The sequence below is a fragment of the Nanorana parkeri genome, unplaced genomic scaffold, assembly GCF_000935625.1.
Source record: "Nanorana parkeri isolate BGI_ZX_2015 unplaced genomic scaffold, ASM93562v1 scaffold396, whole genome shotgun sequence".
NCBI classification, from domain to species: Eukaryota; Metazoa; Chordata; class Amphibia; order Anura; family Dicroglossidae; genus Nanorana; species Nanorana parkeri.
In genome coordinates, this window is record NW_017306664.1 from 1,247,210 (window position 1) to 1,263,515 (window position 16,306).

At 36.6% G+C, this 16,306-nt stretch overlaps 1 protein-coding gene across 1 annotated transcript in view; it reads right to left on the reverse strand.

Moving 5' to 3' along the window:
- LOC108789430 (neurexin-1) overlaps window positions 1-12,239 on the reverse strand; it is a 706,321-nt gene extending 694,082 nt beyond the window's left edge. The window contains exons 1-3 of the mRNA XM_018559452.1: window positions 11,942-12,239; window positions 6,877-6,900; window positions 5,735-5,896 (exon numbers count right to left, since the gene is read on the reverse strand). Coding sequence (XP_018414954.1) covers window positions 5,735-5,896; window positions 6,877-6,900; window positions 11,942-12,115 — 360 coding nt within the window. The 5' untranslated portion in view covers window positions 12,116-12,239. The remainder of the gene's footprint in view (window positions 1-5,734; window positions 5,897-6,876; window positions 6,901-11,941) is intronic.
- Between the last annotated feature and the right edge of the window lie 4,067 nt (window positions 12,240-16,306).

Sequence of the window (16,306 nt, forward strand, 5' to 3'; positions counted from 1 at the left end):
TCGGCCGAACATGCTGAGCATGTTCGGCCGACCCGAAGCCATGTGAAGCAAGCCGATGTACGGCTGATTTCAGCCGATGTACGGGTGAAATCAGCCATACCAGCCTGAAGTGAATAGCCGAACAGTGTTCGGCTCACTTCACTTGGGGTCGGTTGTTCACTCGGCAGCCCTCGGCAGCTTAGTGAATAGACCCCAATATGTTAGATTGGATAATTGTCATGTAATATCTTAGGGTAACTTAAGGGCTTCAAAAGGCCATCAATTCAAAAGTGTTCATGACTTTGGTTATCACATAAAAATTGTAGTCTCCAGCCTTAATATGTCTCCATCACACCTGCCTGAATGAACCACCGATGGTGCACTCTAGTTGTCTAAGCTAATGCATGCATGGAGAAATAAATTATCCCCATCCACCAATCAAAAAGCAATATGTTATGGTGAAAAAGGGTCTACAGTGACTGGTAATATTTTACCCACATTTTCCACCATTACTAGTAAAAAGACAGCTTTACCTGTAAAGTAATTAAAATGAAGCATTTGGTTTTTTTTGTTGCTTTTTTTGTGTTTACAAGACCAAAATTTTGAATAGAAATACTGGGGCTGATTTATAAATGTTCTATAAATGGTTTACGCTGGGCAGATGGTTGCATGGCACTACCGCCCCTAGATGACGCTGAGTATCAGTATCATCGGAGTTTATAAATCAGCTCCCTAGTGTGTATTGCATTGTAGATCCAATATACTCAAGAATCAAGCTGGTAACTTTCATAACCGTTTTTAACTTTCATTAACGATCCATCAGCCACTTGGATTAAAGGCTAACACGGAACTCTCTCTCTCTCTCTCTCTCTTACTCGGTAGTTATATGAATCACATTTGTTCTATAACTATGGCTTTTTAGAGTTGTTCAGCTATTCAGATTGCATATTTTCATGCCTGAACAGCCTTCTTTTCTGCCAGACACTCTTCTGATACCTTGAATGTTAAATGTTTAAAACCAGACACTACTTAAAACTGTGCTACAATTTTAAAGGATATCATATAAAAGTTTTATGCATCAAATCACCCTAAATGCTAGCACAGATAACTGCAGTACTGAATAGTGTGTATCTGAAACAGTTTTATGATAAAATGCTGCCTGTACCTATTGCAGAAGGGTCCTTTATTCCCAGACATGTCCTGTCAACCACTAATACATTTATTGGCACACTGCTGGAGTGGACATTTTCTGATATTGCGTGGAAAGTTAACTATGAATGGTAAATAGTGATGTACTACTTACATGGACAATGAGTTTATTTTGGACATATCAATTAATAGTTAATTACCCCAAAAACATTTTATTTTGGAATCCATGTAAAATCAAGCTTTGTATTCTCTTTAACAGAGTAAATGTGCTATACTGACCTGCTATCTCCATGAACTGCAAAAGGGGGAGCTTGACAGTTTTTCTGACTCATCACTTATAGCGAGGTTAAGACTGCTTACATAGTTGCAGAAACCACTATATATGTCACATACCTGTATACATATAGCAGTTCATTTACTAAAGGAAAAAAGGCTGTTAACTTTTCAAGGTATTTTTTCTTTGAAAGGGAATTTACGTTGCTTAGTGAATGTAGTGGAAATTCACTTTGCAAAGAATACCCAACCACGTGCAAGGAAAAGAAAAAAAAACAGTACTATACTACTATAATAGCAGAGTAATCGATTGGAACTAAAAATATCTTAAAGTAAATGTGTTATTTTGCCTATGTAGAGCAAACAGGTTTTTTTTATAGCCCACCTTATTTGCTACTAACACTTAGGGGTCTATTCACAAAGCTGCCGAGGGCAGTCGAGTGAATGGCCGACCTGAAGTGAAGTGAGCCGAACACTGTTCGGCTATTCACTTCAGGCTGGTACGGCTGATTTCAGCCGTACATCGGCTGAAATCAGCCGTACATCGGCTTGCTTCGTGTGGCTTCGGATCAGCCGAACATGCTCAGCATGTTCGGCTGACCCGAAGTGCAGAAGGAGTTCGACTCAGCCGATCCAACATCTGGATCGGCTGAGCCGAACCTCCGGCAGGCTTCACACTGCTGTTTGGGCTATTCTGAAAGATCCCGAGCAGCAGTGAGAGAATAGCCGAATGCCGCCGAGCGGCATTTGGCTCGGCTGTTCTGCTCGGTCCCTCAGAGGCACCGAGCAGAACATAAAAAAGTAGAAAAAAGTTAATAGAAAACGATTGTGCAGAGCTAGCAGTGACAGCTAGCTCCGCCCAATAGTTTCCTATTGTCCGGCGGCTCTGCTGCTTTCAAAAAAAAAAATTTAAAATGTTAAAAATCTCCGGGGCGCTCTGGGAGCCTCCCGCTTCCGGCCGCCAAGAAGAGAAACCCCGCTGTGTCTTTTTTTTCTTTATTCTACTGCACTTCCCTGATAAGCCATTCACCAACCTTAGGAAACATCCAGTACTCCTAGGTGTGGGGGAGCATGTGGCTATCCCCCCTTTCTCCTGCTATGTAGTACATGGCACCTGACAGACTAATGGGGAAGGCCTGAGTACTGTGATGTAGGGGATGGGGAAAGGCCTTTAGTTCCCAAATTCTCAGAAAGCTAGGAGGTATGTATTTTCCAGTTGCTGATATATTTGCAGATCAGTCAATATAGGCACAAAAGAAGATCATGGCTAGAAGATCGTCTTAATAATGTGTGCATCCTACTGACTAAGCCATTGCAGACTGGGTAAATAGCTTGTTATAGTCATTTGTTCTCTGCCAACATAAGGGCAAGTCAAAGTGTTGCTAACTGTTTGGCTCACCTTTAGTGATGAGTATTTCCCACATTACATTTGTATGAACAGATCACTTTGCACTTATTTACTGCATGGGAAAACACACTATAATGTACACCATGGGGGTCTAATTATAACTTGTTTACCAAATATCCACAGAAATTTCATCCAAAAGACTCAAATTTTAAATGTGAAGGATGAAAGTTGTGTGAATCTTGAGTTTAAAAAGATAAACAGATATCATCTATGGCTATAGCATTCAGCAAATTATTATATATCTTGGAAAATGTGTTTTAGATTTAGTTTATGAGGATGATTCATCTGTAAGTTTAAAATAGCATAGACAAGTTTTACTAAATGATGTGCCTAAACGTGTCCCTTTCAAGATAAAATGCATAAAGCTCATGATTGATGTCTTATTAATGGAATTTTTTAACCTATAGACAAAACGTGGCTATGGAAAAAGTTTGGATGCTCGATGCTAGGTTATGCTTACATTATATTATTATGCTCCTTCATCTCTAAAACACTTTGTTTATAGGTTTATTTGTGACATCTTCCGTGCTGTTCATTTTGCCTCTCTTGTCATCCACCAATAGTCAGAAAAATATTCTTCTCCCACACATGCTCTAAGCTCTGAATGGTGAAGGGCTCTTGCTGACTGAAGACGGCCCCAACAATAAATAGTTTGCACCACCATCTTCACACACAGTGGTTTGAGCAGAAGGAAAGGGCTAGAACAGCAGTGCAAATTTTCATGCATGAGTTTAATACTGGATGTCCACAAATGGACCCTACAGACATACCGCCTAAGCTGCCAAAAGGCCTCTACTAGGATCACATTTATTACATAGACCACTGTGACCTTGTTCGGCGGTTTAAACCCGACATGAGGCATCTGTTGCTCTAAATGAATGACACTTCATGTACCTGGTGACATCTGAGCCACAACTTGTCACAAGCCGGTTAGTCCTAAACTGATGCTATACCCCAGGCAGGTAGCTAAATATACAATTGCAATACGCATTGTATATGTGTATGGTTTAACCTGCCAAAGGATTTGTGCTTATGTGCAGCCATGTTTGTGGTCCAGACAGTCCTGCCAGAAAGAACAAATACGGACCAGACATCTAATAAAGAAGCAGCACAAGTTGATTAAAAATCTGGGCCAGAACTCCAACTTGCTTATTGGACAAATAATCAGCAGTTGGGCACATTATTACTTTTTAATATGTTCAGTACCAGCATATGTGCACTGCAGCAGTTCTTGATTTACTGCTACTACCAGATTTCCCTCTCCCACACTGCTGTTGGAAAGAGGATTACAGAAGGCTGATATCAAAACAATTCCAGACATGTATACTAGTTGCATAATAAATACATTTATTGATTACATGACCATATACATGACTGTTTTATGGCTTTTTTTAATCTCTGAACATGAGTAGAGGTATTAAACTGGCACATAACCAAACGCCTACATAAAGGTAGGTTTTAGCCACCTGTATAGGTGTTTAGATTAGATAAGATCTGACAGTATATTTATAACACTTATGTTGTAATAGGAGTTTGTTTGTGTAACTAGACACAGTCGAGGCACACTCACAGTAGCAATAACAAATATTGTTCTATTAATTAACGTAATTATTGAGCATTATAATTTTTCTACAGTATATGTTTTTCTACAGGAGAGCCCTGAAGTGGAAACAATATTTTGTTTTGATTTTCAGAATTAAATAGTTTGATTTTCCAAGTTGAAGTTTCAGCTCCAATTGCCTTTTTAGGGGCTCTTGGGCAATTCTATAAGAAGCAATTTTTTCATGATATAAATGGTGAACCACTGAGATACCACACACTCATTACAAATACCTATAGTTCTTCAGGCTTCCCATCTACTTTGTTTTCACGTGTCAAGTTATAAACTTAGGCAACAGAATGATCTTGTCACACCAAAATAACTTAAGTAGTACAAGTGAAAGCTGCACAACTAACTATACAATTATCTTTATTTAACAAACTTTATTATTCCTTTTTTTTTCACAACTCTTGCTAGACCCTGCTCCTCTACTGGCAGATTTCACTGTCTTTCAGGGCTTTTAAGTATGGTATATACCTTATAAAAATATATCTTTTTTTTTATCTTGTGAGCTGAACAAAAAAATATAACAGGTTCCTCCATCCAGGCTGACCACTGTCAGAGTACCTGAATGGTGCTTGCAGCTAATTAGCTGCAAGCACCATTCAGCTGAGAAATTTTGAACATGCTCCTTTAGCAAAAGTTGATCTAATGATTGATTTCTTTCGAGGGAATAGGGTCATCGACAGACCAAATTTCAGCCGATTCGTGCTGAAAGGAGAAGATAGAACCTGTCTTCATGAATTACATTTTATCACGGCTTCAGAGCCAGTATTAGTTGAAGTTATTTCACATAACCAAGATGTACATTTAAGTAGAGATATCTGATGCATATCCTATATTTGCCTAGAGCATGATGTAGGGAATATTGCAAAGAATAGTCCTGGAGCACAACAGTCGAAGAGTCAACGTTTCAGTGCCATAGAACATTTTTAGTTTAGTGTCTTCATTATTTGAAAGATTCACATTCCATATTAAAAATAATAGGAAATACAACATTGTCCTATTAAAAGGAAGGAGTTCCTCACAAATCTAAAAACAATTTGACATTTCTTCATTTTAGGATAGAAGGCACAAGCATGCAAAGCACTCAAATTATTCCCTTTTGGCCAAATGTGCATCCACATTTGCTGGTTTAGGGCACAAAATACAAAGTATGCAGCCATCTAACTTGAATATATTTTGTTACTTAGTTAGTACTCGTTGGTAAAATATATGAAATGTGGTAGGTTATCAGCAACTCATATAATTCATCAATGCATTGTTCATACATATCCAGCAAAGCAATCTGCTAGCCAATGCTTAAAGGTAAATAATAATCTTACCTCCTTTAGACAGCCCATGAAGTTGTTGCTAACTGGTGAGCCGGGGAGATCTGCTGTGCTGGGGCTGCCTCCAACATAGAAAAAGTCATCTGAACCCAGCATGGTGTAGTCTTCCTGTGTGTAGCCTGTTGTGGTCAGAATCCCATCCACTGATATTGTTACCTACATAACAAAGCACAGGGAAAGGACACGCTATACTCAGACCTAAATACTGCAGTTCTGGGATGTGCCTGATTTGAAACCTAGTTTGGAAATCCATTTTCATGTCTGTTTGAAGTTTGGTCTTGGTTTCTAGAATTCATCTTCCCCTAAAAAGGATCTAGACTACTGTATTTCAGCTGTTGTCTGATTAATGAGCTAGTGTCAGTATTGTCCCTACAGCAACTGAACAGTTATTTAGCAGACACAAAAATGGTGTTAGTAAAATGCTTTCTAGGTTAGTTCAGCTGTTGTACGTATTAGTAAGTTTAGTAGTCTGTCATTGACTAGTTAAAACATGCGTTTGGGATAGGGGGACATAAATGACGCAAGCGGTATTAAGCACCACCACTATTTGCACTGAATAACAAATGAGCAGCAGCAAAAAATCACATGCAAAACATAACATAAAACGCAAATAAACAAAGTAAAAAAATCGCACTTCAGTGTGCACATGCGAAAACACACTACAGACTATAAACAAGGACAAAGTAAAAATAAACATATAACCAAACTGCTTGTGATGGAGAAAGATGTATGGATGTACCATAACACTGTAAGTCAAGCGTCCATGCCATGCTATATGGATGGTTAGAATCTGGCCGAGCCAGAAGCCACATGGGCCAGCCAAAGGTTAGCTTTTTTTGTTAATTACGGCTTGATGCAAAAGGTAGTAAAGTTAATGATGCCCCTATGTGTGAGTAAACAAAAAATAAAAAATAGTTAAAAAAATAGAAAAAATAAATTAAATTTGATAGGGACAGGTAAAACTTAGGAGGTCAACAACAGATGAAAAGAAAGAGTTGAAAGTAAGCAGAAGAGTACCAACCGCAGTTCCTCTTTTGTAATGATGTCTACAGTTAAAGAAAGAAAGAAAAACACACGGCAAACCCAAAATAAGAAACAATTAGAATGATATCTACCGAACAATGTAGTTTGTTTACCATAGCGTGTCCAATGCCTGAGTGCTTTGTGGAGAAGGGGGGAGAAAGGAAATTAAAAACTGTGAACATAATAACGATTGTTACTTAAAAAAATAAGATGGTCACTACCATGTTAGTACATTTTTTGATTCAGGTAACGGTTAGTAGAATGACACATTCCATGAGTGACATGTTAGTTATTAAGCATGTTAGTAACATAGAAAAAAAGGGCAAAAAAATTTTACAAGAAAAAAGCAGACTAACAAGTAGGCCTGCAAAGAGGCAACCACGATAATATTTGTCCTGCAAATATATTTCATAACTTATCAGCTCTGTACTGAACAAAAACGGACACATGGTCACCATTCCCCCATATTTTTAACCTAAATACAACTGACAGACATTAAAAATGGCTAAAGAATCAAAATGGCCACATCCTGGAAAATATGGCTCCATTTCAGATATTGTTTTTAAATCTTTTTCTTTTAATTCAGAAATTAGTTCACATTCCCCTACTACTGAAATTACAGCTCTCAAGGAATCCTCCTCAACTTCAAAACGTCTTTCGGTCATACTGATGGGCTTTTTTGGGTCACAGATTACTGCAATGAAACAAAGCAAAGAAGATCCTGACACATATAATGAGTTGAATGGGTTTCTGCAACTGGCTTGTAAAACATGCACCAGCTTGGCTAAACAGTCTCCATTTAATTAGTATATTTATAAAAATGTTTTCATAATTTTAATTTGTTTTTGATTGTTTTAACTAACCGCGTGAGCAAAGGCAAATCTAGAAAGTGGGCATTTAATGGCTTGCCAATTCATTTTATTTTTGCATATGTATATTCTGTTTATCCATCCATGCATCCCATGGTTGTCAAAAGGATTAAGAAAGACAGTCTTTTGCTTTTAAATCTGAGTTTTTTAGGTAGTCTTTGAAATATGTTTTCTTTTCTCCCCCCTATAGTTAAATCTTAATGCATAACTATAAATATTATAAATCAGAATGTTAAATGTAAAGAATTATAAAAAAATGAAAAAAGACATGGGAATTACACTGGAACCATACTCTACATATCAATCAATCTAGTTACAGACAACATTTTGCCTAGTTTTGAAGAGTGAGGGAGTAGGTACAGCTAGTGCTTCTGTAAAACTTTTATTTATTTTTTGACTCCACTGGGGGAATTTTCCCTTTTTTATACTCCTGTGACAACAAGGTAACAGAATAGAGAAGGGGGGCAGGGGTCACTAGGAAATAAAGGCACAAACCACAATACACACTTGCATTGAGACATTAGTCTTTGACATGTCCCCATTGGAAACATTTCCTAGCACTCTTTGACCCTCTGATCCCCTTGCAGCTGGACAGGAATTGAGGGAAATCTTACCAATGGAGACAAGTCCTGAAAAAGTTTCAACCCTTCAAAAAAACTTTGTTTGAAATGGGCTTAAGTTTGCCTAGTTATTTTTTAGTTTATCCTCACTGTTTATTTATTTTTTCAGATAACACACAACTTAGAACATCACCATTCAATATGTAACGTTGTAAATCAAGTAATTAAAGTAGTTCTTAATTCAAAAGTGTTTCTGTATGTGTATAGTGGACTAATTTGCTGTGCACTTTTCCTTTAAGCTTCAGTTGTAAATTTGTGCTTGCATAAAGTTATTCAGCACCACATGTAAGGATCCTTCTTTTGCAGCAGGGTGGCCCTAATCCTGCTCTTTTACACTGTTACTCTGTGTAAGGAAAGGGATGATTTGTAACATTAATGAATTATCGAAACCTTTGAGACTACTGAAGAACCTAAGCTGACAGACAGGGTATACTGCTGAAAAAAATCGATCCATCTGATGCCAGAAATGATAACAGACAAGAAAATGGCACCCTGCTGATATCTTGGGAGTGATTTATTTTCCTTACATTTTTATACCACTAGGCAAGTAAATATTTTATACATTAGGCTTACCAAACAAATGCTGTGCACTTTTTTAAAGACAGACCTATAAAGTAATTTTTTTTTCCTTGGATAAAAAGAAAACACACTTGAAGTTTAAAAGTTAGATTTTGTTAGTTGATACTTTCATGGTAGTTATTTTGCATGTGAGAAATCTAAAATTTCTAATGAGCTGTAATAAATGGACAAGTAACGTGAAAACTATTATAAGCACTGAAATAAATGACATTATTTTTCAGCTATATTTCTTAGTGGTTAAAAGCTGTAAAATAACCATATTTTAAGTTGCACATGGAAACCATACAATAAAACATGTTAACATGTTGATAAGTATCCTACATTATACAAATATATTGCAAAATGCACTGTAATGCACTCTTAATGTAAAAAGTCCACACAAAATCAACACAGGGACTTTATAAAAAGTAGGGTATAGTATATAAAAAATAAGCTTAGTTGTGTATATTGTAAAATATGGTTTTACAAATTATAATGTGGCAAAAAATAGTAATAGGGAAACTATAGAAACTACAGAAAAAAAGCGAAACACGCTTCAAATCATATATTTTAGCTTTAAAATATGTACAGGGCAATATTGTGTCACATTTGTATTTAAATGTTCAGAATGCTAAATCAAAATCAGTTCTAAACTCTATAACAACCTTTTACAACTATATTTAGGAGCATACTGTTCTAAGAAACACTAAAAATTATAGTTCAGATTTTGGTAACTGGAAATAAAAGGTAGACTGGCACTTCTTAATTAGAATTATATAAGAACATGTTCTTACAGTTGAGAGAGGTGTTTTTTATCAATGGCAGCAGCATATTGTGTACATATGAGAATACCAGTGTGATTTTGCACATATTTGCCTCTAGGAAGTGCACACAATTTAAACAAAATGTTTGCAAAATGAGCATAAGACAACTTTAATTAGCTTGAAGGATTTCTTCACACAGCCTGAAGTATTTTTTCACCCAGTTGAATATTTATTTAGTTTTGGTTCCAGATAAGTTCTCCCTGGAAACAGGTAAAGGTCATTCACTTAAAATCATTTCACAGTGCAACATTCTAATCTTTCCTTTTCTGTCCTTCAAGACAGACAGGGACTAATTTATAAAGGATTCACTCCTTATATAGTTGGGTGATTGCTGTTTGTATGGCATTATTGTCGCTAGTGTGAAGTGACACTAGGGGCAGATTTAAAAAGCCCTTTTAAAACAGCACCTAGTGTCATGTTGCAAAACAGTGAGTTAAGAAGCTGTTTATGAAAACTTCAACAAATCAAAGCTGGATGGAAAAACACTTTAAAGCATAAAAATAATAACTAATTTTTAATTTATGTGCTTTGTTTTCAACTACCACTGAAAAACATTTTCAATATCTTTGTATATAGCGTGAAGCAATGGATATCTGAACATTAATGTTGAATTTGCTATCATACCCTCTCTGTAGCATTTTATTCTCATATAAATGTAGTCACTGGATAAATATTTATTTAACAGCAACAGTGACATTGTACATTCTAAAATGTTAGTGCATATACAAGTATACATTAAGATTGGGTACCATCAATAAAATAAATTTTATGATTATCACTTTAATGTAAGTAGGAAACATGTTCTAAATTTTGTTTAAAGCCCATCTCCACTTTTTGACATATATGATATTGCAAGGCAAGACAGCAAAACATTTAACCCTGCCAATACATATTTTTTTTCCCCTAAATGATTCTACAAGCTTTAAAAGTATCCACTGTGCACGGCAGGACATGCTGACACTTTGGTTTCATTTACCTGTAGACACAGGAAAATTATTTGTTTTTTACTCGGGTAATACAAATTAAACTTTTGATCCAGTTAAATTCAGCTATCCTATCACATTTTTTCACATTTGCATAGGTATACCACCAGACTGGGCAAGCCGTGTTGCTCATTTTGAAACACAGTGGAGTGTGAATATTTTCCTCCTGTGACATCAGGGTCTTTATTAGGAGGTAGTAAGCTACCCCATTAGGTACTAATCCAAAAGAAGAATAGTACTTCCTTAGAAGAAGTAGTTTTCTGGAAAAGTAGAGGCTTTCTGGTCTGGGGCCTGCAGCTAGCTTTGCTTTATCTACAAAAAATTATTATCAATTATTTGGCATGTGCAATAAGCACACCAAAACCTAATTATTGCCTAACAGGCACAAAACATAGCTTAAAATAAAACTCCAGTTTTGTTGATTCAAGAATATTCTTCTGCTGGCCAACATACAATGCAATCATTTTAACAAACCAATTGCAAATTCATACCTGCTTCTGTGCAAATGCAAATTCCTAAAAGTGAGTGCTTAGTAGCAGGGTCTTCCTACTATAAAGATGAAAGCCCTCTGCAATAAACTGAATTAAAGGATTTTGCTTGGAATGCCTCAAATGTTGCATAAAGCTCTGTGCACACAGCTGCTATGGATATTTTATTTTTGTCAGTTGTAGAAAATCATAGGTGGCTTCAAATTAGAAAAAAAGAAAGGTAAGATTTAACCATTTTTTAAAGCAGCAATTAAATTATATACCATTTTTAAATGTTTTTCCTTAGTCAGAAACAAACCAGATACCCCTTAGTTATTATTTGCAAAGCTTAGGACTGCATTGCCTTTCCTCACCACATCACATTTATCAGAAAGGTGGAGACACTGTTTAAATTGCACTTTCACCCTTGTTTTGTGCCACTGACAAAAACTAACACAGCATGCCTTTTATGACTCTCACCTGCTGGATCTGTCCATCCGCATGTACGCTTTGAAGAAAGAAACCTGGCAAATTTGGAGGATGGTGTTGAACACTTTTGAAAATTTGATGTAATGTACAAAGAGGTGAACACAAGATTACGTTTTGTGCAAAGGTGGCTTCTTAAACTAAACTTGAGTGCACCGGCAGCCAATCAAACTATGTCAAGGTTTTTTTTTTGTTTTACTTTTTTTTGGTATCTATTGAGAATGTAGTGTTAATTTAAACTCAGCCAGCCCCTGACATTTTCTAGGTCTGCCCCTGCTCAGGTGTGTAAAAATAGATGTATTGGTAAGTATTCTGTTACTTAGTGGTATTGAAGACAAAATAAATCACTTTTTCATCCATTGTACTGTTACCTGACGCAGGTTCCTTGTTACTTTCACATCATGCCAGCTATTGTCATTAAATTTTCCATTCACCGGTTCCACCAAGGCCTCAAAGGCCCCTGACCCCAAATTAATGACCAAAGAGACGGCTCCATTTTTCAGCGCCAGATTGACATAATCTGCAGATTTCCCTGTGTGAAGCATCAGTCCGTTCCTCTGAAGGGTTTTAAACGACAAAGTAATTTCATCACTGCTGCTTTGTATTGGGTTTTGAGACAAGTCGTAGCAGAAATACTCAGACCCTTTAAATGTGGCAATGTATTCTTCTTTTCCTGGAAAACAAAAGAAATGCATGTTTTGTTAAACTTAGGGGATTTCTACTATTTAAGCACAATACTTTTAGAAATAGAAATTAACTGTACAATAAAATAATCTGCTATAACAAACATAATAACATTTATTATAGAAGTAGTATATATGGTATAAGAAGCAAAAACAGATCTAAACAAAAATGGGATGAACTGGACTCTCAGACATCACTTCATTGTAAACTGAGCTTGTTATGTTTATGTATGAGCTCCTTAAAAATAAAATTAAAACCAAAAACAGGGCTTCACCTTGGGCTGCTGTTTTAAACTATTCTGTTGCTTCAAAGAATTTCATATATTAACAATGGAGAATACTTTTTGTGATGTAGATTTTCACAGTTCCCAAAAATGTTAATCAGCAGTAGGCATCATAACCTATGTCATCTTTATTGTTAATGTTGTTATACTTGTTACTGTGGTTGAAAAAAAGAGACTCTGTTATAATATGGCTCCCAGAATTATGCTGAAGAGACTAGTGTTAATTCTGGCAAGTTAACATATGGTTGGCTTCAGCAGACAATACAGGACAACAGTAAGGTGACCCTTTCATAGTACTGACAGACAGATAATTGTAAATATATAACAATCTAGTCATTCTAGTAGATTTTAGGACATCTGCTTGTCACTTTTCCAGTTTTCCTGACAATGTGCATACCTTACAGTCTGAGGCTCCAAAACCAGATTTCAATATCCTACACAAACCACTAACTTATTCAAACTATTCTAGCCTGTCAGGTTATTCTTTGCACATCTTAAAGTGCACAATTGCACATGCAAGACCTTTAGAATTACTAATTTAGAGGTTCCACAGGAACCACTTTTACTGTCCTTTTCGGCAGCACACAGATGTTGGTCCAAAGACACAGTGGTAGAACAATAAAGGTATGTAAAACCAAAACATTTTGTTATCTGGTGATAACTGTCCAAGAGGGGATTTCCTTTTTAATTTAGAGAGATTTCTTCTCACTTCCTGTTGACAGGACAAAACAGGAACACCGAAAAATGTAGCCAAAACGACAAAAAAAACCTTTAAGGGGTTTTAAATCTTCCCCACTGCATCCCAAACTATATAAAAAAAACATTGGTTTTAGGTATACCTAAACAATAGGCAGACTACATTACTGTATCAGTGTAAGAAAAGCCCATTCCAAGTTATAAAACAAAATTTTAAAAATTAATTCCATTTAACTCACTAGTGTTCTTTTATTCAATTTCCCATTGTGTTATGAATGTAAAACAGAAATAAAAAGCCATTTAGTTCTTTGAGATTTATTGGCATGTAATCCTTTCCATAATATGAAAATGACTATTATCTAGTCTCATAGCACTGGGATCATTTACACTTACATTAAACGGAACTGGCAAAACACTGGTGCAGAGATACCTTTTCATTTAAAAATTAGAACAGTCAGGCTCCATTTGACCAAAATCACATCGGCAAGTCAAAAGGTTTTTTTACGCTGGAAATACTTCTTTACTGCACTCTATAATTATAGGCCAGTCAAAGGAATCATTTTACTGTGAATGACCGAGCCCAAGTAAAATCAGCTTCTCCAGGGCTTAGAAAAGATTGGAAAAAGCTTTTAAGAAGGTTAACAGTTTGTATGTATCACGCCTTCCTTAAGTATTCAAGGCTAAATCTTTGAGCTAATGGTATTTTCCTTGGGAAAGCGAATGAAAAGCCAATTCAGCACGTCTGCACCTTGTATTGGAAAAAAAAGCAGCTTCATATGTCACTGAAGATCTGATCAGCGCCTAGCCGCAGACAGAATGTGTTTAATGCACCTTACCGATGGAAATTCTCAAAGTGAAATCATTGTCTGTAATCTCTGAATTCTTATTGTTCTGCTGCTTTTTCTGCAATCAATATGAATAGATTAGCCACTGTAGTTTTTCAGATTTCGGTATTTTCACTTTTTTTTATATGGCGCTATAAGGCGACCCCAATTGTACATTGAAACTAATGAAGGATTATTCAAAATTGATTTTTTAAAATGATCTCTAAAGCATAGTACACAAAAAAATGAAATGAAAGCATTTGCTTATTTGAAATGGAAAATAATCTACTTTATTTACCTGACTGCAGTTTGGAATGAAAAGAAATCTAGACTGTCCTGCTGGCGAGCTGACCCAAAATAATGACCACAAAAAACTACTAGGCAATTGCTGTCTTTAACATGTTCAAGACATGAATAAAATTGGGTGGTAGTGAGTTATAAAATTAACATACTGTGTTATTATTAAAACTCTTATTAGGAGTATTTCACAAGGCTGAATGGGTCCCATTTGTGTGAACTCTAATCAGGTGCTATTCTCCAGCAGATAGAAGGTGTGGAGAGGCAGGGAATCACGGGGAAGGTCATGTGACACACCAAACATGATTTATCTTAAAAAAAGAAAAAAGTCATCCAGATTGCTACTGTTGCTTTGCTGATTTTAAAAAATATATTTTTTTTTTTGTCATGAAAAGTGAGGGTATTTATATCCACCTTTTTACATGAAAAAAATCAAATCATGTGGCTGTGCCTAGCCATGAGGAGGGCAGCATTATCAATCAGCCTCCACGCAATCCCTCAATGGGATTGTAGTACAATTGTTGTACTGCAACTTTTTGGCAGATTATAAAATAAAAGCAAAAGCAGGGGGTTAACGCAGGTAAGACATGTACACACATCCTAGAACATAAAGAGCATTGTAAAACATTTAATGCTAACCATACACCCCTAGATTTCTCTCATTCAGCCCCACAATCCAAATAACAGAACTCAGTCAATTTCCCCATCCATGTTAAACAGCTTAAAATGAGGAATTTCCTCTGCTGGCTATTGTATTCTGGCAGTCAGCACCCGTGACTGAATATCTGTACAGTGACTGGATGCAGCCACTGTATGGCCAACAGTTGGCCACATGGCTTCTTCTTCCATGTTTCAGCTAAAGTTTGTCGAGCGGGGTGGTGCAGACAGTGCCACCCATGGCTCCAATTTTGGTTGATTCAGCAGGAATCACCAATATTCAAGGTTTTTATGGCTACCTCTAGTCATAAAGGTAGCTGCTGGTGCACAGTGATGCCTAAACAAAGATGGCAATGGAACACATCAAAAGGAAATATCTAGGCTCTTATAGATGACCTGTCATGTCTGGCTGTCATGCAGATTATTTGTCTTCAAAACTTAGGGTGACTGTCACAGACCTAGTATAGGCATAATGCAATCATGACTTCCATTTAAAGATGATGCAAGGAAACTAGCATATTCAAGAGAAGACACTCCCCAAATTTCTCTAATGACAGTTGTACTGCCATAGTGTAGGGAATGGATAAACCTCTTATATTGAATTTCTGTCTTAGCCATTTCTGTCCCATTGGGGAGGTTTCACGTTAGAGACATAACAGGAAGTGAGAGGAAATCTAAAGTAAGAGAAATTCCTTCCTAGACAGTTGTCACCCACTGGACAATTTCTCCTCTGTTCTTGTTCTGATGGCAACTCAAAATTTCGGATTTGCCATTACTTTCAGTCTTGTAGACAATGGTCAGTAGTTATAACCATTCACCACTTTATCCAAAACTAAAACTATGGATTTAGATACAGTTAGACCTTGTTCACACGTAGGAGTTTTTGAGCAGTTCAAAAAGCACTTTTAAATGCCCAACACAAGAAATCCCATGATTTTCAATGACCCTGGTTCACACCTGAGCAGAAAAACACCAGCGGGAAAATCTCAAACGCCGCTAAAGATACATGAGCTTCTTTGGACAGTTAAAACCCCCGTAGATTTTGAAAATGCCCAAAAATGCGCGGCAGAAGCATGTTGCACATGATCATGAGCATTGTTGCGTGTTTAAACAAGCGTTCTTCCATTGCCCACAATGGTTCATGAGCTGCCAGTCAAAATGTGTGTCTTTATGTACACGCATTAAAACATGCATTAAAAGGGGGAACAATGTGCATAAACGCGCAAATAACAGCATGCTGCTAATGTGCGTAGAGACACATGAAAACAGTGCTGCCTAGGTGTGAATCAGGCCTT